This window comes from Echinops telfairi, unplaced genomic scaffold (genome assembly GCF_000313985.2).
Source record: "Echinops telfairi isolate 266 unplaced genomic scaffold, ASM31398v2 ScPeMD7_32;HRSCAF=126, whole genome shotgun sequence".
NCBI lineage: Eukaryota > Metazoa > Chordata > Mammalia > Afrosoricida > Tenrecidae > Echinops > Echinops telfairi.
In genome coordinates this window covers 1,871,603-1,894,409 of record NW_022103929.1, presented here as the reverse complement: position 1 = coordinate 1,894,409, position 22,807 = coordinate 1,871,603, and the positions used below count along the sequence as shown (strand labels likewise).

The 22,807-nt window shown below is 47.5% G+C and overlaps 1 protein-coding gene across 5 annotated transcripts in view; it reads right to left on the bottom strand.

Annotated features, from left to right (window-relative positions):
• The window catches only part of DENND1A (DENN domain containing 1A), a 624,449-nt gene that overhangs the window by 69,600 nt on the left and 532,042 nt on the right, over positions 1-22,807 (bottom strand). For all 5 annotated transcript variants that reach the window (XM_030885630.2, XM_045290194.1, XM_045290191.1 and 2 more), the window contains 3 exons: positions 4,882-4,986; positions 4,373-4,460; positions 3,008-3,048 (listed from right to left, as the gene is read on the bottom strand). In XM_030885630.2, the coding sequence (XP_030741490.1) occupies positions 3,008-3,048; positions 4,373-4,460; positions 4,882-4,986 (234 nt within the window). The remainder of the gene's footprint in view (positions 1-3,007; positions 3,049-4,372; positions 4,461-4,881; positions 4,987-22,807) is intronic.

The following is a 22,807-nucleotide window of genomic DNA, read 5'->3' as shown; positions in this document are numbered from 1 at the left end:
TTGCTTCAGAAGCTACTTTTGTGTGTATCATTGTTGTCATACAACTTTTGCCAATTCAACTTTTTTGTAAGTGTACAATTATTGACAGCAATTACAGTAACTGGCCTTGCAACCCTACTATGAATCAATGAGGTTTTTCCACCAGAGTAAATCCTTCTAATTCCTTCTCACCCTTGAAAACCATTAACAAACACTGTTGTTGCTATATTTGCCATGTCTTTTTAGGTAAGTGAGGTCATATAGTAGTTGTTCTCTTGTCACTGACTTATTTTGCAGAACAGAATGTCTTTAGGTCTCCTCCAGACTATAGCACGCATCAATTAAGACTTCATTTCTCCTACTGGCTGAAGAACATTCCATTGTATATATGAACCACATTTTTATTTATCCATTCATCAGCGGATGGACACTGATGTTATTTCCACGTGTTGGGTTCTGGGTGCAGTTGTTTTTTAACATCACTCTGGTGTGTCACTTTCTTTAATATCTAGGCCTTGACAAAAGAAAAGGATAGCCATAATTGTCAACTATGGCTTTACTACATAAATCAATAGACTCAATATTTCTCAGCGCACTTTCAGGAGGGAAGCATTCTACGACATGAACGAGGCAATAAACACATATGAACTATGTAGGCCATAGTTCATGAATCCATTTTTTAGTCCCATTCCTCCAGACCCGCAGGTCTCAACCTGTGGGTCGTGACCCCTTTGGGGGTTGAAAGACCCTTTCACAGGGGTCACCCGATTCATAACAGTAGCAAAACAACAGCTATGAAGTAGCAACGAAAATAATGTTATGGTTGGGAGTCACCACAACATGAGGAACTGTATGAAAGGGTCGAGGCGTTAGGAAGGTTGAGAACCACTGCTCCTGACAGTGTGTGAGGCTCCCCGTGAGCATGGTTACCTGTCATAGGATCTGTAGGCATGGAGCCTGGGGTGGTTACATAATTTCATGTCAACTTGAAGACACATAAAAGTGTAGGGGTGGTATTCAATCTGTCAATTGGGTCACCGTCTGACGATGCCTCCTTGTGGGCATGACCTTCTCTTAAGGAGAGCCCTGGGAACCCCCTCTCTCTGTCTTCACTTTCCTGGCTGGCTGACCCTGGTGGCTGCTAGTACCCTGTGATGCATCCACCTCCATTGGATCCACACGACTTTGTACCCACCAACCTGGGATATTCCTGCATTCTGCAGCATTGCTTGTGACTGTGTGAGTCTGCAGAGGGACCTACAGGCTAGTATTGGACTTATTGACTTGAGTTGGATGGGGCTGGGGTGTTTTCTTGGTGTATAATTACTTCTTGATATAAAGCTCTTTCTTACATATATGAGTGTCATTGAATTTGTTTCTCTAGTCAACCCAGCCTGATGTAGAGCCCAATGACACCTGGAATTTCCTTTTACAGACCTCCCGTCCGGTGGATGGGGTGGGGGAACTTGCTCCAAATGAATCATTGCAACACACGGTGATAAGTGTTGTGATAGCTGTGGAGACACAGACCTAGGCACAACGCATTGTTGGGAAGGTTAGGGAAGGCTCCCGAGGAGGAAACATTTGACTTGGATCATGAAAGAGCAGCAGGTTCCTGTGGAGGGCTGGAGTTGGGGGGTGGGGAGAACATTCTAGGGAAAGGAAATAACACATAAAAAGGGGTGGAAAGGGTAGCGTCATGGTGCATTCTGGAAGTAACCACAAGTGGCTCAGAATGGCCACAGAAGATGGGGTTGCGGAGGTCAGATGGAGGTAGTTCAGACAGGGTCCTGGGTGCAAGGTGAAGGGGTCTATAATCCTGGGGGTTTTAAATCAAATGTACTGCATAATGAGATTTGTAGAGGTTCGGAAAGATAATCCCAACCCATATGTGAAAAATAGATTAGGAGATGGGTATATAAGAGAATAAACTATCGTCTTGTGATTTGGGGGCTTGAATTTTAGCATAACTTTTGGAAATTGTCTGCCTTTGAAAATTTGAGCTCTGATTAAAAATATTCCATTTTGACCTAAAAACATTCGATGTGGTAGGACACGATGAAATTTTCACCTGCTCACTGATTCCATACTGCTTTCCAGAATGACTCAGAATCATTTAAATGGTCCTTTAGAGTGTACAACTCCCTTTATCTATCAATCAATCAACAAGTCCTTATTGCTGGTCTGCGAGTTGCCAAGTGCTGTGTTTGGCCATATATGAAGAACAAAAGAGGTCTTTCATCATGGAATTGCTTATGCCCAACTAACTGTAGTCACTTCCAAGGGATCTACCTTGGCAGCAGTGCACTTGACACACAAGCAGGAGAGAACACTTATCCCATTATGTTGGAGTTGCCTGTTTACATCCCAGCCTCCCTGACAAGACCAAGGGCTCCCTCAGGGAGGGGCCTGTCTCCTGCTTCCGTCCCTATCCCCCACACCCTGGACGGTGCTGGGCATGCAGGTGGCCTTCAGTGTGCGCTCCTGAACCAACTGAGAGAAAAGACAGACAAGGAGGCTTTGAATGCTTTCTTGGCTTCTGAAGCCCTAAGCACCTGGCTCTTGACACAAAAAGAAATTGTTTACAACAACAGCGAAGGGATGGAAAGCATTGCTTAGGCATGTGTTTTCTGTCTTCCTAGAAACCTTTGCTGTGAACAATACTGTAGAGCAGCAAGAGGGACACATTTTTTTGGTTTACCTAGAATCACTCAAATTGTACTAGTCCTAGAAGGAGACCCCAGAAATGTTCTAAGACAACATCCTATTCAACAAGCCTTGGCTGGCTTCCTGATGATGAGGAAGCTTCCCGACTCCTTTACGCCCACCAAGGGGCAGCTTTGGAAGGTCTGCTCCGTCTAGTCTCCAACTGGCATGAGAATGGCCTGGCTCGAAAGACAAAAACATCTTCAGGGGAGGGAATGGAGTGCTCCGGGCCCAGTGACAGCTTTGTGGGTGGTAGGGGAAGCCAAAGACTGCCAAGAGGCTAATCAGGAGGCCTGGTGGCTCTGATGGGATGTGCACTTACCCGGACTGTGGCGAGCCATTGGTGGTACAGTTTGTCACTACCTGTGGGAAGAGAATGCACAGCAGCTGTTATTTAAAGAAACTTCCCTCAGAAGTTTCTCAAGTTGCCTTCAAGCACGCAAGCTTTGGAAAACTCAAAATCTGAAGAACTACATGGAAGGTCTCCTTTCCCACCCCACCTCCCTCCCTTCCCGCAAAGCACGCAGCAGCAAGTCACTACCACTAAGATAACCATCTTCACCAAGAAAGAGTTGATGGTGTTGACTTGGCTACAACATTCAAATTCTTCCTCACTGACTCCTGGAAAGGCCAGACTCCTGAGGGCTCCCTGCCTCTCCTCAGTTTTCTCTTGGTATCACCCACCGCCTCCCGGGCTGGTATTACCTTATGCTCCAACCAGGAGGAACGCCTAGGATTGCTTTACCACGTCTTGCCTTGGTCCTCTAGGTCCTTGAAAATGCTGCTGCTCTTACCTAATTATCATTTCCTACTCGGTCTGCTTGGTAGACCAAACCACCAGTTCAGATATTCCCTCGTCCCTCTGAGCAGCACTCTGGGGCAGGGAACACCCCTTGAGAAGTCCATGGTCTCTAAAGCATTGTGAGCCACCCCTGGGCAGGCTAACAGGGCTGTGGGTCTCAGGGCTGGACCCAGACTCACTCGGTCCTCAGTATTCTTGGGTGATGAGGAGGAAAGAAAAAAGAGAAAAAAAGCAAGCACCACTGAGGCTGTGGGATTTGGAAAAATGGCCAGATTGGCATTCAGGAGGCAGGTGGATTACTGAACCTCTCTGGACCTCAGATGCCACCTCTGAAAAAAGAAAGGGTGGTTCCTCCAGTTCCTGAGGTCTACAGAGAGCCCAGGCTCTCAGCAACCATTTCCACATTGAAAGAAACAATCCCCAAACCCGAGCCTACGGCCAGGGACTGACCAGCGTAAAAACAACCAGCCTGCATAAACCCTTTTGAATGGATTCCAATTGTATGGTAACAGGAACCCTGGGAGGTAATACTGCTCTTGGTGTGGAGAAAGGAGAACGTCGACTAAAGGAGGTGAGGGGACTTGGCCAAGGTCTCAGAGCGAGCAGGAGGCAGAGTTCTGGTCTGAAGGAAGGTCTCTGAATTCCTGATCTCGTGTGACCTCCAGGTGATCTGGCTGGGCACTCCGTCTAGCTAGTGGGTCAGCCCTGGATAGAGGATTTCATGAGAGCCCATGAAACTTCCCACAGATTGAAAAAGGATTCCTCAAACACTTACGTCTTCCCCTAACCTCTACTAAAGGGGAGGGGAAGTCACTTCCATTCTTTGGCAGACACATGCTAATCCATCGTAGGCCCAGCCCCGTGAAGGAAAATGATGTTTCTCACCAGCATACTCGCCCATGTTGATCTCTTCCTCAAAAACATCACTGAAACCTTCACCAGAATTGAGCAGGTCTAATCGGCCATCAATAAACTACAGAGAGATAACCAAAGCACAACAGTTTGTACAGAGCACTGGGACGGGGGGGTGGCGGTGGTGATGGGGGATTCATGATGGATTCATCTGGGTGTATGACCACAGAACCACCACCTGCATGGTCCCAGATGAGAACAGTCCTTTGAGATGGTGCGTTCTCAAAAGAGGAAGTACGAACAAGTCTGTTGCTAAAACCCTGGCTGTGTTTACTTATTTACTTTTTGGACAGTGTGTCTGCTTGGTTGCTGACCAGCCCCTTTGCCAGACTCTGAGTCTCTTTAGGCTGGAGCCCTCGTCCAGTCTAGGCCACTGTGGTCTTAGGATATAGAGTGGGGGCAGCTACCAAGAGCCCCACCAGGGATCCAATCAGACACAGGCCACAGCGGGTCACTGGGAGGGAGGGCAGGAGGTGGGGCACCTGCTTGAAGAGCTGTAACTGCGTGGCGTTCTGCAGGAACTGTCTCATGGCTCCGGAGCGGTACTGGGACACGAAGGCTTCCTCAGAGAAGGTGATGGGCTCCTCCTGGAAGATGGAGACAGGGGGACGAGGGGCTGAAATGGCTCCGTCCTCTAGGCAGCACCGTGCATCTGCTGCTTTACCTAATCCTTAGTAACCTGGTAACGTGGCTAGGATTAGCAACACCTTTCTATGCTATGGCTGAGGAAGCTCTTAGAGAGAGGAGGAGGTAGAGCTGGGACCTGAACACCAGACTCCTAACCCCGTGCCCTTCCTAGAGGCACACCCATACCCGAGCAGCAAGATGTCTTGAAGTGATCAAAGAGGCAGTCATTCCCAAACGTGCCCTTTTCGGAGCGGAGCGGAGCGGAGCCCTTTATCCAGCTAGAACTTTGTGCAGAAGGAGAGCTGCTCTGGTTGGTGCTGACTGAGGGTGGGGTGGGACCTGGGCTCTGTGGCTTGGCGGCCGCCCCCAACCTCATCTCCAGAACCTCTGCAGCCATTCAGGCCCCAGCTGGAGAACCAGCCCTAGAACCAATGCCACCGCCATCTCAACCAACAGCACGACTCCACTGAAAACGAACTGCTCAGCTAAAGAACAGCGAGGAACAAAACTGGTTTATCATCCAAATCTGTGCTCATGCCATTTGATAAGGAAGTTTGCTTTTGCCAGACGACACGCTTGAGTTGAGAGAATGATATCCTACGTGTTTGTTTGTTTTTAAAGTCCATCCGTGTACAGTCAACACCTCAATCCTCCTTTGAAGGTACTTGGAGTGCTCATCTACACAAACACATCTTTAATTTCAGCCGTGCATCAATTCTGAAAGATCACGCTTTCAGACCTTGAGTTAAAGGTACGCCCCCCCCCCTCCGCCCCCCTTTCAGAGGCTTGGTGGCAAACACTGAACAGGTTTTGAAGCTCCACTTTCATCCTGCTTACCAACATGAGTTACTGAGTGCAGAAGTTTAGTGGCCAGTAGCTGCACGTCCTGAGAACGTCTCTGGCTGAAATCTAGCCAGTGTTCACTTAGCAACAGGGCAGATGTTTTACAAGGGTGCAAACATGACTCCCAAGATTAGGGTACAGGGAAGATTTATCTTTATACACTAATACCTCATCAAATTTTATAAGGATTGGAGGAAGCTTACCCGAGCACATAAAACAAAGGGGGTGGGGGTGGGGAATCAGGCCTGGAATGCACAAAAAAGACGTTCAATTTATTTTTATGGTATATGTGGGAAATAAAGTATCTGGATGTTTTCTAAGATTCAGTTACAAAATTAGCGCTGAGCTTCCTGGCTGTGGAAGCAAGAAGGGAAAGCTGTTTGGTTGGAAGCACTGTATGATACAAGAGAGAGAGAGGGAAAAAAAGCATATACTATTTATTAGAAAAGAGACAAAGCTTTAGATGACACGGATTACTTAGATAAGTCTTTGTATTTTCCTTGCTGAACACTTGAGAGAGAGCTTGGCTACGAATAACTCTCAGAAGCCCAGCTCCAATGCAAATCATTTGTTTCTCATCCTCAGGACCAGAGCAGGGTAATTCACCCTCTCCTCGGTAATCCCATCCATGCTCACAAGGTCACATGTATACAGAAGCCTCCTGCTCAGGATCATCAGCTCTGACATCTTTCTAGAGCTCCATCCAAACCTTTCCGTCCCAATCTTCATGTGAGGGGCCCCTGGCACCCCAAACTCAAATGGGCCGAACTCTACATTATTATCCCACCTAGACTGTACCCCAAATTGGGTTCTCTCTTTCCTGGGGTGCAAACGGCTAACCTGCTCAGCTACTAGGCCACAGGTTGACCGTCCCAGTCGACTCACAGACACATCTGGAGAAAGGCCTGGGTATCTCTCGCTGAAAAACCAGCCACTGCAAACTCTAGGGAGCACAGCCCTGCTCTGACACACAAGGTGTCAGCTCAATGGCAACCCATTTTTATCATTATCCATAGCTACCCACAGGATTCCTGGTGGCGTAGTGGGTACGCAGTGGGCTGTGCCCCACATGGTCAGCAGTTCGAAACTGCCAGTAGCTCCTTGGGAGAAAGACTGGGCTTTCTACTCCCGTCAATAGTGACAGTCTCAGAAACCCACAGGGGCGTCACTAGTTGTCACTGACTCGATGGCAGCGAGTTTTGTTTTGTTATTTTGTAGCTACCCAGAGTAGAATGACTGGTGCTGTGAAATGTCTCGTTTGTCCCCTTCTCTCTCCCAGGCCTACCCTGCTATGGTGAATGCTTAACTATCTATAGTCCCTCTCCTCTTTCTCCCTTCCTTCCAGCCTACTGAAATTCTTTTGGTCAGAGTGATTTCTCAAATGCAATCAGGGGTGCCCTACTCAAGACCTTCCCTGGCACTCAGATTTATGGGATTGCTTGTTTCTTCCACGAGCCTGTATGCCGGTGAGTAGCAACGGTCGGTCCCTGCTTTGCTCGACGTTGTATACATGGCAGCCTGTGCGGCACACATTGGGGTTCTGTGCGGGGGAGGAAGGAATAGTCCTGGCTCCCCAGCTGGGCAAACAAACTCTTCCCCAGCTGGGCCCACCTTTTGTTCCTCGTGTCCTTTCTTGAAAGGGGAGCACTTTCACTCTGCTCCCCTACACTTGAGATGCTCCAGAATGCATTCTGTGGTTCAGGTCACCTTCTTCTGACTTCTTCCTTACTTTTCCAAGCTCTGTGCTTCCACCTGGACTGTCTTCTTCTCAAAGTCAGGCTATGGTTCTCACAGTGACTTGTGCACTCCTGAGCACTGCAGGTGGTGGTGGTGGTGTGTGTGTGTGTGGATGTTTACTGGTGTCCACTGTGACCAGGAGCTCCCAGGGGGCAGAGGTCTTGTTGGGTGCCTCTACTGGCCTTGGGGACAGTGAGACCCCGGCACCCATCGAGAAGCTCAGGGATGCTGGTAAAGAACCACAGCATGAACCCAACCCTGGTGCCTGAGCCCAGAATCCTGCGGTCTCAGTGTGGCTGGGACACTGCTCGGACTGACTCTAACTGGGTTTCTGAGCATGATGCCGGTGAGTGACACTTGTGTCCAGAGAGGTTACTGCTGTTCAGAGGAAATGCTCATTGGAGTTGTTAGCAGCCGGACCTGGAGCGTTGGCCCAGCAGTGCCAGGAAGAGGTCTGCAGAGGGACCAATAAAATCAAGAGCGTTTGCAACCACACTGCGTGGAAGGGGTAGCCCGAGGCAGGATTTAGCTGTGGGGGCCAGGAAGCAGCTCAGCTTTAGGGAAACACCACACTTTGGGCCTGTTGTCTGCTCACTGGATGTGACACCCCCACTGGATCTGATGTCTGTGCCATAAAAAAATGGACAAAAATGAAAGGGTCCTGGACACAGACAGCAAAGATTCAGGAGCAACATGGCATCGTTGGGGGTGGGGACAGTTTCTGGGCAGAATTTGAAGAATAGCAGCAGAAGGTAGAAATAAATACGGCCGTCTGGTATAGTGCAATTGGCACAGGGCGATTGTAGGTGAGTGTGTGTGCGTGTGTGTCCACAGGAGGCAGAAGTGGCTAATCCTCCCAGGGGATGAGAAATCGGTGCCTTTCAGATGAGCTCGGAGGGGTGAACAGGAGTGAAAGCCCAGTGCTGTCGAGCTGATTCTGAGGGAACCGTGAGTGCCCCGATCAGACAAAGTGCAGAACTGCTCCACAGAGGGTTTCCAGGGCTGTCCATCCTTAACGAAGCGGGCAGGCTCATCTTTCTCCCTGGGAGCACGCCGATTGGACCTTGTGGTTGGCGATAGCCACCCGACACTTAACCCACGGTGGCACCAGGAGCTGGGCAAGGGCATTCCACCTGTTCCGAGCCCAATTGTCTTGCCCTACTCCTGTGGGAAGGCAGGGACACCGTCACCCAGAGCTCATGGCAACAAGCAAACTTCCCTTCTAAGAAAATGTCAACAGTCATAGCTCACCAAACTGAGCATGCAAGCCTTGGTCTAGCCACGTTACCGTTCTTCTTTTTCTTCTTTAATCAGTTTGGCAACCGTATCGCAGTAGGAATTAACTCGAATCTCACAGAGCTGAGGTAAGGTCCTCTGGCCCAGGATACATGAGTGGCCAGCTGCAGAGCTTGGCCTCAAAGCCCGTCTCTCGCCGCCGCCCACACACACATGGTCTACGGCTGACCCAGCGTTTCTCTGACACCTCCCTTTGGCTTGCCCTTGGGCATCTGTGGAAGAACCAGAGTTCTCTGGAAAGCCGTGGACGCCTTAGCTTCTCCAAGACAGTTCCAAACAAAACAGTGCCAGGGAGCCAGCCAGCCCTCATGCAGGCGCTTGTTCGAGGGGCCCCACCTGAGGGTGCTCACTGCCATCAAGTCACTGCGGACTCAGAGCGACCCCCTGGGGGCTTCTGAGACTGTAACTGTGTATGGGAGTAGAAAGTCCAGTCTTCCTCCCACGGAGCTGTTGGTGGTTTCAAACTGCCGACCATGTGGATTGCAACCCAACAAGGGAGTAACCACTACACCCTCAGGGCTCCAAGGACATTGAACCCTTTACACCAGCTTATCTGTCTCACCTCGCACAGTTGAGGTGGCTGCCCCCATTCCACTTTGCAGTGAAGTAAGACCAGGTGTCTCGTTAATTCCCTCCTTTGTAAGAAGTGCAGAGTTAGGTCCCTTGTTAGGCTGATTAAACCTTTTGTCTTCTTGGGTGACACTCTAGGTGCTGGGGCTACTGGCTGACAGCGACATTAATTCCGGGAAGCCAGGCTGTGAGCATTCAAGCTTCGGTCATATTAGTAGAGTTTTCTAGCTCTGACCGGAAGGACAGTACAACACAGCTGCTTAACCATCTCGAAGACACTGCTATACAGACATTCTCCTCTTGGATTCCCTTTTTGACATAGGGATTCAATTGCAGCTCCATCACTAATGAGTGGAATATCTGTTAACAGGTGAAGCTGGTGATGCCAAAGGTTCCTGATACTTCCAGAAATAAATGGTTTTCTCCACAGCATTGTGGGTATGTGTATAAAAATAAAACTCCCTTCACATTCTTCGGCAACTTACTTGTTCTGCTGACCCACACAGAAAGAATTAACATTCTCCTTTTCTGCTACTCATTTGGTCTTTACTAGAAATTTCTGTGCATATTAACTCTGAGGTCTTCAATGGGGGGAAAAAGGTCATTATTGAAAGATCTTGCTTAAAATGTAAAAAAGTGGTCATTTGGTAAGATTAACATCCATCCAAACTTACTATGTGCCTGGCTCTGTGTTGAGGAAATAGTAAGGTGAGTAAAATACAAATCCTAGTGGTATATAGTTGGTTATGTATTGGCAGCTAAACACAAGGCCAGCAGTTCAATACCACCGGTCACTCCGAGGGAGAAAGATGAGGCTTTCTACTTCAGTATAAAGTTTACAGTGGAGGAAACCCACCATGGCGGGGCTACTCTGTCCGATCAGGTTGCTAGGATTCCAAATAGACTTGATGGCAGGGAGCTGAGTTTAAAAGTGGCTCTGATGACTGAACTAGGGGTAGGGGGTGGATAAAGGCAGAGCTGGTACAAGACTGGCTGAATGTTGGTACGGTGTTTCCCCTAAAGTAAGACATCCCCCGAAAATAAGACCTACTTACAGTTTTGCCTCTCACTGAAATATAAGGCATCCCCCCCGAAAATAAGACCTCCCCCAAATAAGGCCCCGAGGTTATCATAGCTCTGGATCGTAGCAGTGGGTGCTGCCGCGCAGCTCACTGTTGGCCAGAGCGCAGCTGGAGCAGACAGGAAGTGCAAGGTCTCGTTTAATAAAACAATAAACAATATATGTGTACTGTATTCTTCTTCATGGAAAAATAAGATATTCCCTGAAAATAAGACCTAGTGCATCTTTGGTGGCAAAAATTAATATAAGACACTGTCTTATTTTCAGGGAAACAGGGTAGTTGTGGAAGCTGGGCTGTAGCCCTCCTTTTATTTACTTTACAGAAGAAACAATTTAAAAGAAAATATAGTTCGTTCCAAGGTGTCCAGTCTAGTTTTGGAAGCAAATAGAGGGACAAGTGGCACACCAGAGAACTGCTTTCATTTTGAGTAATGGCTAGTTTGAAAAACATAATTAAATAATAATAATACGCGTTTAAGGTCAGGGCACACAGTGGAAAGGGAACACGCCGTGGAGTCAGTAAGACCTGGACCAATACATGTGAGCTATGGGATCGTGGGTGCTTTCGCTTGTCTTCCTTATTGTGACAATTACATATGCCAGCCGACCTCACAATTAAACTGAGTACAAGCAGGGCAGCCTTCGTATTCCTGGCCCACGGTAGCTTTTCAACAAATAACCATTTTCCTTGAGGGGAGAGGTTGGGTCTTAGCAGGGCTGGCTGCATAATTGCTAGGCCTGTTGCAGAAGGACTGTGGAAATCCCTTATTTATAAACCAAGAAAACACAGCTGATTAACGTTAATTGCTTTACACCTGTAAAATTGTTGCATGTGTGTAAAAAGTTGAATCGGCAGAAGCTGTGTGATGGATACATTTACACAGCAGTAGCAGCAGTAAAAACCAGGAAAGAGCAGTTGCTGAGGTTATTTCTGTACAAGCAAACACCTCATGGGTGGATCTTGGTGTCTTGTTTTCAAAGGAACATCCCACTAACTAATCTAACATCCCGGATGGTGCTTCTCTTCTGTTTCCTAGTTCATTGCATAGTGCTGGTGGGCTTAAAAGCTTGCAAGTGGCCATTCAGTGTTCAATGATTGGTCTCTATTTGCGTGGAGCAATAGAGGAAGGAGAGTCAGGAAGAGGAGGAAGAAATGCACTTGTGGCTAATTGCCTCAATGAACAGTTGCTTTCTTTGCTAAGAGACCAGAAGAACTAGATGGTGCCCAGATACCATTACTTTGATCAAAGACTAGAGAAGAACCCTAGTCAAACAGGAGAAAAGGCAGAACAGAATTTCATATTCTCGTGGAATCCAGAATATAGGGAAGCAGGGAAGCTGCATAAACCCTTGGCATTATTGCCTTGTGGTAATCTTTAAACCTTAAACAAAATTTATACTCTGAAGCTTTAACTTTTAAAATGCAGAAAAAAATATTATTAAAGAATAAAATGGCCATACTAAAATAGAAGGCTTTATGCTTTTTTAATGTTCTCTTTCTAGACTCGTCTTTAAAAAAATGTAAATTAATTCTAAGAAGAAAATATTTTATTAGTATGAATTTTACATTTCAACTCTATACTGTTTAACGCCAGTTTTAAGTGCAAATATAGGAGCACTTATCTAGTCTGTGGAATTATATGTTGTAGCCTCTACATTTAGGTGACCAGATTTGAACATTGGTAAAGCGGGACACCATTGATAAAACTCATATCCTGGCGAAATAGCCACATGGCAGCCGAAAACCGTATACCCTAGCTTGTGGTGCATTCTTTCCAAAAATTGGGACTTTTTTAAAACACTGTGGGACACGGGAAAATTTGTTAAAAATTGGGACTGTCCTGCCAAAAGCGGGACGTCTGGTCACCTTACTCTACATGCACATGTATAAGGGGGCTTCAAAAACATTCATGAAAAAATAGAAATACAAGATGGAATTTTTCCATAAACTCTTTAAAGTCCCCCTTGTATTTTCCCCCACACAGTGGGAAAGCTGCACCAAACTAACTTTGTGATTTAAGCACAATCAACCAATACCTTCTGCCTTTTGGCTTACTGAGGAGGAACAAACAAGAACTATGAATTGTCTTTACCTTTCCAGGATGAGTGGGTGGCTAATAAAACCAAACTCCCCAAGTGCCTTCCAAGTCCTGGCACTCCATGCACTTCAGAGGAGAACTGTCCATACAGGGGAGACAGAGCAGAAAGAGCACCACCGGGTTCCTCGGCCCTGCCTTCCTTCTGCGTCTGACACAAGTTCTGCCTGGTTCTAGTGAAAAGACTGTCCTCTTGGGGCTGTCAGTGCCCCCACTCCTTTAGTCAAGAGCACTGACACGTTCACTGTGCACTCAGTTTGAGTCTCGCTGAACTCCTACACGTTGTGGGTCTACCAGAATTGTGCTCATGGGGTTTGCAAAGTTACATGCAAGTGTGGCAGCAGGAGCCACGGACGGCCTGTGTCTGGTGCACATCTCCTCTCTGCATGTGCACTCCCCACAGTTCTAATGGACGTCATATACAATACATATACTCAAAAGACGAAAACCACAGAAAACCTCAAGACAGTGACAGCCAAACGTTCCACCAAGTGGGGGCCCATCTGAGCGTGAGATCCGGTGCCCCTGCGCAAGTCACATGCTTGTGAGACTGGCCCAGGTCTCACATTTCTATGCTCTAAAATATGTATAACATAAAAATGTCCATTTTACAAAATTTCAGTATACAATTCAGTGGCATTACTTACACTCACCACACTGTGCAGCCATCCCCACTATGCATTTCCAGCACTTCAGAATCTATATCTGAGAGAGAGCTGTCCATCTGCGGCAATACTGGGCTCATCAGCATCCCTCACCCATGAGCAACACTGTGAGCCAGGCCCTGTTAAGTGGTAACTCTCCAGTCTTCTCAACCTAATTCTTTTTTTTAAAACACCTAATTCATTTACTGTCTCTAAAAACTTGCCTATTCTGGATATCTCATAACTGGAATGATGTATCTGTCCTTTGGGGTCTGGTTTATTTCATTCAGCATAAAGTTTTCAAGTTCATCCATGTTGTACTATATGTCAAAACTTCCTCTTTATGGCTGCCTAGTATTCCACTGTACGCATATGCTACATTTTGTTTATCCAATCATTTGTTGGTACTTTTTTAAGGTGCTATGAATAATGCTGGTACACAGGTTCCTATTTACATTCTTGCTTTCAAGTCTTTGGGGTATGTACCTAGGAGTGGAATTGCTTAGTTACATGGTAACAGTAGATTTAATTTTTCAAGGAACTTCCAAATAGCTTTCCAGTGGTTATATCATTTTAAGATTCCCACCAGTGATATATATACAAGGCTTTTAGTTTACCCACATTCTTGCCAATGCTTGTAATTTTCTTTAGTTTTTTAGTTTTTATTGTCGCCATCCTAGTAAGAAGTGGTCTGTTATCTATGCCAAGACATTTGGAAGACAGCTACCTGGCCAACTGACTGGAAGAGATCCATATTTGTGCCCATTCCAACCAAAAGTGATATAACAGAATGTGTAAATGATTGAATATTATCATGATCATCACACAACAAGTAAAATTTGGCTGGAAATAATTTTTAAATGATTGCTGTACATCAAAAGAGAATGCCCAGAAATTCAAGCCGGATTCAGAGGAAGACGGATTCAGGAGGACGTGGACCAAGTGATACCTCATTGCTGAGGTCAACTGTATCTTGGCTAAAAGCAGAGACTTCCAGAAAGATGTTTACTTGTATTTTAACCACTATGCAAAATCCACTTGACTGTGTGGATCATTAAAAATCCCGAATAACCTTGTGATGAATACAAATTCCAGAGCATTCCATTGCACTCCTGCAGAACCTGGGCAGCGAACAGAGTGAGGGATGCTGTGTGGTGTGAAGTCAGGAAAGGTGAGCATCCACATCTCAGTCTTTCACCATCCTTACTCAAGCTGGATGCTGAGTAAGTAATCCAGGAAGCTCGACTATAGGGAGGATTTGCTATTAGATTTGGAGAGGACATCATGAACAATCTTTGATATGCTGAAAGCAAAGAGAATTTGATGCACGTACTGATGAAAATCAAAGTATGGATTACACCTCAACATAATGAAAGCAACAACAGAAACCGTGGGAGAAGGGAGACAGTGGTTGGTGTAAGATATGAAAAGAATAATAATTTATAATTTATCAAGGGGTCACCAGGGTGGGAGGGGTAAGGGAGGGAGAAAAAGAGGAGTTGATACCAAGGGCTCGAATAGAAAGTCAATGTCTAATAATGATGGCAACATATGTACAAATATGCTTGATATAATTGATTTTTGGATTGTTATAAGAACTGTAAAAGCCCCCAATAAAATGATTTTTTAAATTAAAAAAAAAAATCCTCACCATGGGGCAATAAAGAACTTCATGATAAATAGAAAAAAGATCGAGTCCATTAAGGAGTTCATTCTACGTGGATCCACAATCAACACTCATGAAGCAACAGTCAAGGGATCAAATGCACCGCACTACAGAAATCTGCTGCAAAAGACCTCTTTTTAAAGCCACAAGGTCACTTTGAAGACGAAGGTGCATCTATCCTAAGCCACGGCATTTTCAATTGCCCCAGAAGCGTGCAGAGCTGGATAAATAAGAAAGAATGAAGGAGAGCTGCTGCCTCTGAAGAACGGGGCTGCCAGAAGAAGTCTGTCTCAGGAGGAGGAGGACAGGCAGAACGCCTCTTCGAAGTGAGAACGGTGAGCTCCTGCCCCTATACTCTGGACATGCTAGTAGGATGGCCCCTGTCTAGAGAAAGACATCATGCGTGGTTACGTAGATCAGTGAAAAGAGGGAAATCAAAAAGAGATGGATTGACATCGTGCTGCTAACTGGGCTTTCATAACAACGATCGTGAGGATGGCGCAGGACGGGCAGTGTTTGGCTCTGCTGCAATGTGCTATGGGCTGGAACCAACTTGAGTGCACCTGACAAAAACTGTAGGGATGAAGTGATATCTCACTGGGCTCTTGATTTAAATTTCTCTATGACTTCGAACATCTGTTTACAGGCTTGTTGGACATTTGTATATCTCCTTTGGAGGAATACAGATTCAAGTCCTTGGCTTTATTTACTCAATTATTCATTCATTCATTCATTTATGTTTTTCTTGGCTCATTTTAAAATTGGGGCTTTATTTTTTGAAGTTGTAGGCATTCTGGATATTCTAGATTCATGATTTACAAAGATTTTCTCCCATTTCGTGTGTTGCCTTCATTGCTTCTTGAGAGCTTGGTGTCAGCTGACAGTGTTTACAGGTAACAGCTGGCGAGCCGCTGTGGCTGGCCGTTAAGTGTTGGCCACATTGGCTTAGCTGGGAAGAACAACTTTAGGACAAAAGTCCATGGATGGATGGAAGTGGAATTTCTAACTTCGTGAGCATGACTCTCAAGGCTCTTCATGACCTTCTTCTGGCTTTTCTTGCTCTTCTAAACACTCACCTCCTCCTCCTCCAGAGTCTGTATCGTCCACCACAGCCCATTTACGCACGTTCACTCCCCTGGTTTCCTCCTTCCTGCGACCTCTTGGTGAGAATGTTACTTCAGACCCCTAGGTATCATTCCTCCTCCATGTCTACACATCACCACATGGCAAGTTCCTGGAGGGAAAGCCCTTATACATTCTCTCTTGTGTCTTAGGCAGCTGACCAGTGGCTGGGTGCAGTAGGCATTAGCAGTTACTCCAGGAAAAGGAGGGTGGGGGAGTGGGACATGTATCTAGCTCCTGATGCCCTATTTGTCACCTTGGTATGTTGTTGTCCCTTTCCATCCTCACTCACGTGACCTACCAGCCCCATGAAAGGATCAAACGATATGAAGGAGATGGTGTAGTTCAGTAGTTCTCAACATGGCTGTGCACTAGAATCATCAGGAGCACTTGATGACCCAACCCCAAAGCCAGGGCACAGTTCAGAAAGCTCCTGAGCTGACCCTGATATAGCCAAGACTGTGAGCCATTAGTGCATGTGCAGGTGATTAGCAGTCGCTACGTCAGTCTACTGATTTAGTTAAGATTTAAGATTATGTGTGCCTTGAGAATTGTGCTGTTTGAATGAATTATGAATGACAAGAGCAACTTAAAATGATAGATAGGAATCTTAGAGGTGAGTGTATCTTAATGGTGGTAGAATAATTTGGAAACAGATAGTGAGAATGGTATGACACCCTGAAAAATGTATAATGTAAATGAATGCACTGAAATTCTGAACTAGTGTATATTGTGCTGTGCATATATATATGTATATAAGTGTGTGTGTGTGTGCATATATATATATGCATGCTTATACATGTCTTACATACTTTGGCATATTATCAGGAGAGCCTAGTCCCTGGAGAAGGACGTCGTGCTTTGTAAAGGTGAGGGGCAGTGAAAAAGAGGAAGGCCCCTGATGAGATGGTGGACACTGTGGCTGCAACAGGGGGCTCAGGCATAAGAACAATTGTAAGGATGGTGCAGGACCGGGCAGTACTTCATTCTGTTGTGCGTGGGGTCGATAAGGGTCATAACTGGCTTGATGACACCTAACAACAACAACAACACAAACAAACATATTGAGAACTTAAGATCAAAGAAGTAGAATAAAGTTGAGGAATCTGACCTTATTGCTCATCAGCAATCCCATCCAGGTTGCATTTTGTCTCACTCATTCATTGCTATCGAGTCGATTCTGACTCACGGTGACCCTGCACCTCCAAATTGTTAATAGCCCCCCAGACATTGGCCAGAGTGCAGTGCAGCTAAGAGCCTTGACTGAAGTCTGGTGGGTGCTTCTATACCCTTCTCTGAGCAGCCAGAGCATGTGGGTGGATGTTGACTTTGGTTAAGCACAAAGGGATCAAAGAAGAGACCCCCAGAGCAGGGAGGACTCAGGTGTCCTGCTCCGAAGGGCTTTTCCTCACAGTGTCAGCTGCGCTGACTGCCAAGGGAGCAGGGTGACTTCCCAGGCAGCACAGAAAAGGCTTAGCATGGTACCTGGCCTAGAGAATGCCAAATACTTCTCTCCGGGAAGGCAGGGAGGAGAGCGAGAGTTGGCTGGGTGGTAGAATCCGGGAACAAGGACTCCTGCTGAGTCAGATGTAGATTAGGTGAAGAAAGCCAATGCCAACGAGCACTTATTCTGGATCCGCAGTAGGATTGGAACGCAGGCATAAATTATCTCCATTCTATGGAGGAGGAAAAGATGCCCACATGAGTTAGGGGTTTTCCCCAAGGCCCCAAAGTTCAAAGGTCTTGATGACACCTGCATCTGAACGTGCTCATCCCCCAGTCCTAGAGGCCCAACATGACACCCATGGGCGGGCCAGCAATCCTCGAAGCACCAGGGTGGCCCTGGGAAGGGTGACTGCTGCACAGCCACAGGCCAATGGGTCTGACAGGGCTCGGTGGCAGGACTGGGACAGCCTCTGAACCATGTGGGTGGCTGCCAGGCACGTCAGGGACAGACTCCGAGCACGGGCCTCTGTCAGTATAACAAGCCCTAAACAAAGAATCAATGTCTCATTGTGAAGCTGGCTCACCATCAGGATGATTTGAGTTTGGGAAAATGTGGGTGTCCATCCAACAAGTGCTGCTCTGATGATTTGCAGGGGGCAGTGACAGCCGGCTGATAGTATTTGCCCAGCCTGGCCCGCTGCTGCGGTATTGACAAAAGCCCCCACACACACTTGCTAGATTACAGTAAAGACATTCAAATCACAGGCTCCTCGGCCCACGCCTGGGCTCCTCTGTGTCAGCAGCCCCTTCCTTCTGCATTAACCGAGACAAACAGGGAGAAGTCAGGAAATTCTGATTAGCGAGAGAATGGCAGATGCGATGGGAGGCTGTGAAGCAGAGCCGACAAAATGAAGCCGGTCCTCATGCATACTAGCTTCAGATTTTCTCCCAGTACGAAATGTAGCTAGGAGTCCTCTCTGAAAGGCAGGCAGGTGCCTGATAAAATAGCTAACTCGCACTGAGCACCTGCTTGGGGGGTGGGGTGGGGTGGAGGGGGTGCTGACATGTATTATCTCACTTGGTCATCAGCGAGTGTCATGATCTCCATTTTACAGATACAGAGACTAAGGCTCAGAAAGGTGAAGTCACTTGTCTAAGGCCAATGACAGAGCCAGAGTCTGAGGCCACGCCTGTTTGGTAGGGGAAGCGCATGTCATCCGGTATTCTTTCTCTCTGACTGTGAGAGTCACAAGATAGTAGTTGCCTTGCCAGCTGCCCCCTGGGCCCGCTCCAGTAGTGATTCCCAGAGATGGACGGGCACGGTGATGAAGAGAATGGGACATCAGAGGGAGTTCTGGCTCCTCCAGATGCTGGCAGAAGCCGGCTGAATTCTTGGAAGCTCTGCTTTTTCATCACAAAATGGGGAAAGTACGGCTCATCTCTGCTGTAGGGACTCGAGGGCGGCCTGCCACGTGGGTGCACAGAGCAGTGGCTACTTAAACTGTGAGCTCATGGAAGAGAGGTGGTGACTCTGCCAGGGCCACAGCTAGGGGACAGTGCTCTTCCAGGTGTGGACGCCAAACGGGAGGCCCACTGAGGAGGACACCTCACAGACCTCCTGGCTCACCCTGTTGGTATGTGCCAGGGATGCCACTGAGAGACGAGCAGATTCTGGATTTTAAGACGTCTGTTACATTCCAAAATTCTGGGAAAGGATGTGCCAAACGGAGTGGGAGACGTTTCCGTTTCTGAAGCGAGAAGAATCAACAGAGAACCCGCTGGAGAGAGCAGGAGTTTGAAGGCCTGGCGGGCCCCTGGGGAAAATGTCTGCAGCCTGACAAGGGGATCAACAAGGGAACTGACATTAACCACAGCGATGGGAAGTCAGGATTCAAGGATCAGAAGGCAAAGAACAGGGAAATAAAATGGAGAAAACCCCCACAAGTTAATCTGCCGGGAGAAAATGCCTAACCCTCCAAGTGTGGTGCGAAGACAGACAGACCAAACCTCAGTTTTTTCAACAAAACGGGAAAGCGCCGGTCTGGAAATTCCTCATGGTACATACGGAGTTCTTCTCTCAGAGATTACTGTCATGTGGCGAAGCCCTCCACAAAAGTTGGGAGCAATTGTGAGAACAGGAGCGGGAAGGCTGGCTCTGCCACTTCCTGGGGCCACCACACAGAACCCTGAAGCCATTTCTCAGCCCCAAAACGAGACGGGTAATTTCTATCTCATAGGGCTGTGTGGGAATCACCAGTTAGTCCATGTCAAGTGCTTAGTTCGGGGCTAGACCTCATTGGGGACCATGTTGCACACCAAACCAGTTTCCCACTCCAAATAATGGTTGTTCTAGTTCAAAGCACACTGTAAAGGGTGCTACCTCAAGCAGCCTGTGACATGAGGACAGGACACGTGTCAGGTTGGTGGAGACAAGCCCAAGATGCAGAGCAGGGAGAAAAGATGTCAACCTCACAAAAGCTGCCTTGTGCGGAGCCCCTGCCATGGGATGGAGCCTCTCGGGGCTGAGAGGAGCTGGCAGTAGCTGTAAGGTCAACAATATGTGGTTGAAGGTCAGATCCTCACAGGAACCTTAGTAAGGGAGTTTTTTAAAATTTAAAAAATCATTTTATTAGGGGCTCATACAACTCTTTAAAAAAATTATTTTTTTTAAAAATCATTTTATTAGGGGTTCATACAACTCTTATCACATTCCATACATACATCAATTGTGTAAAGCGCATTTGTACATTCATTGCCCTCATCATTCTCAAAATATTTCTTCTCCACTTAAGCCCCTGGCATTAGGTCCTCATTTTCCCCCTCCCTCCCTGCTCCCCCCTCCCTCACGAGCCCTTGATAATTTATAAATTGTTATTTTGACAAATCTTGTCCTGTCCAACGTCTCCCTTCACCCACTTTCGGTTGTCTGTACCCCAGGGAGGAGGTCACATATAGTTCCTTGTAATTGGTTCCCTTTTTCCATCCCACTCTCCCTCTACCCTCCCAGTATCGCCACTCACACCACTGGTCCTGCAGGGCTCATCCGCCCTGGATTCCCTGTGTTTCCAGTTCCTATCTGTACCAGAGTACATCCTCTGGTCTAGCCAGACTTGCAAGGTAGAATTCGTATCATGATAGTGGGGCCAGAGAGGAAGCATTTAGGAACTAGAAGAAAGTTGTATTTTTCATTGTTGCTACATCGCACCCTGACTGGTTCGTCTCCTCCCCAAGACCCCTCTGCAAGGGGATCTCCAGTGAGCCAGGCCCATCTTGCCAAACACAGCACACCCCCTCCTCTGTGTTTCCTTAACAGGGACATCTGCACTGGAAGGCCTTTGCGTGGGCAGTGCCCTCATCCAGGAAACCCTCCCTCCCACCTCCTTTCTCAGGTGGGGGAAACCCCTTTGCCCTTCAACGTTTAATTTAGGGTCAAGCGTCCTGGGAAACTCCCACAGGCCTTGGGTTGGGATAGCTCCCACCTCTGCTTTCCATGGGCCTGGGAAGAACATTTTCTGCCATCATCCCATCTGCTCCCATGGCACTGACAGCGCCCCACCTTCCCAGTCCCTGTGGAGCAGAACTCCTTGTAGGATAGGGGCCTCGAGGTCTCGGTCCTGCACCGCCTGGTTCCCTGTCAGGTTCTTCTCTAGAGGTGGGTTCTCGGTGTTTACTTGCTCCTAGCACAGTGCCTGCCTGGGCCAGAGCAGATAGATGTTCACTGAATGAATGATTCTACTGCAGATCAGAAACCAGGAACATCTCAACATGGGGTTGAGATCAAGACAGACTGACAGGGGATGGAGGGTTAGAGAGAGAATGGTATGTGTGTGCGCGTGTGCGCACTCGCGGCTGTGTACAAGTACAGCGAGAGCGTGCATGCAAGCGCACACTGGGAGGGTGGAGGGAGGCAGGGAACACCATCTAATTAGACCACATGTGCAGAGCAGCATCTGGCTCAAAGCGCAGCAGTTTACACCGCTCCTAGAGTTGTCGTGGAGACAACCACATGACCAGCCTGGAGCTGAGACTCAGGGGCAGCAATCCAGATGCACTCCTAACATATTCTGACAGAGAGCAGATGGGCAGCTATTTGCAGGGCCAAAAAATGCCAACTCCGCTCCCCTCCAGATCTGCGTGCCCTCACTGATCACTTTCATCTTGTAAAGTCATTCTTATCTGCCCTGGAACCACCAGTTCCTCTCGCATAGGAATCGGTGTGGAAGCTGCAATGTCTGTACTTCTCCGGCCATCACAGCTTCCAGCCTGCTTCTGTGGTGAGGAAATGTCACTGTCTTTAATGAAGGAGTCCCTTGTGGCTGGGATACACTGGTGCCAGGCTCTCCCCCACCCCGCTTCCTTGACTAGTGGTGTCTAAATCCCTCCTGATTTAGGCCCCACTGACAGGATAGATCCAGGCCTGGAAGTTGCCCTGGGCAGAGCGCTGGGGAGCCACAGCTTCAATGACTGAACTCCCTCACCCAGGGCACACGCAACCGGCCTCCCTGCACTCACGTCGCTTCTCTGCACTATGGAACCAGAGACACACATATGGCCATGGAATTAAATTATTATGGCAGAGAACTGGACATTATAAAACCATTTATAAAGGCTCGCTTATGTTAGATGGCAATTTTCTTCTCAAGAGTCTCAACAAAATTTGAAGCAGTAAGCACCTTTCAGCTTAGTAGGAGAATGATAAAATTTTAGGCTCTGTACAAAATTATATTTTATTATGGACATGCATGGCTACTGAAGCCCCTGATGTGCTGTCTGGTGCAGTGGGGGGAAAATCAGGCTTTGGGGAAACCAGGCTGGGCTTTCAATTCTGGCTCGGATGCTTGCCAGCAGCACCATCTTGAGCAAGTACTCTAAACACTCTCGGACCTCAATTTCTTCATCTTTGCCCTGATCTGCCGCGGCATCTACGAGAACTGATTGGGGCAATCGGAGGGGGCTTCAAAAAGTTCGTGGACAAATGGAATAAATAGATAATGCAATTTCCCCATAAACTTTGTGAAGCCCCTTTTTATGCACAGACTGCTAGCAATAGTAGGTGTTCAACAAATGTTGGTTCTACCACCCTGAGGTAGTTTATTGTGACAACCTGGCTGATAAACACATGAGGGGTTAATTGAAGGGCGGAGGGATAAATGGCTCAGTGAGCCTCGCCTTTTGAGTTCTCGGGTCCCTTGCTTTCTGATGGTCAGACCAGGGTGCAGCTGTCTTAGCCAGTTCCCTGCTTTAGCTGGCAAGGCTCACTTCCTGCAAGACATCCCTGAG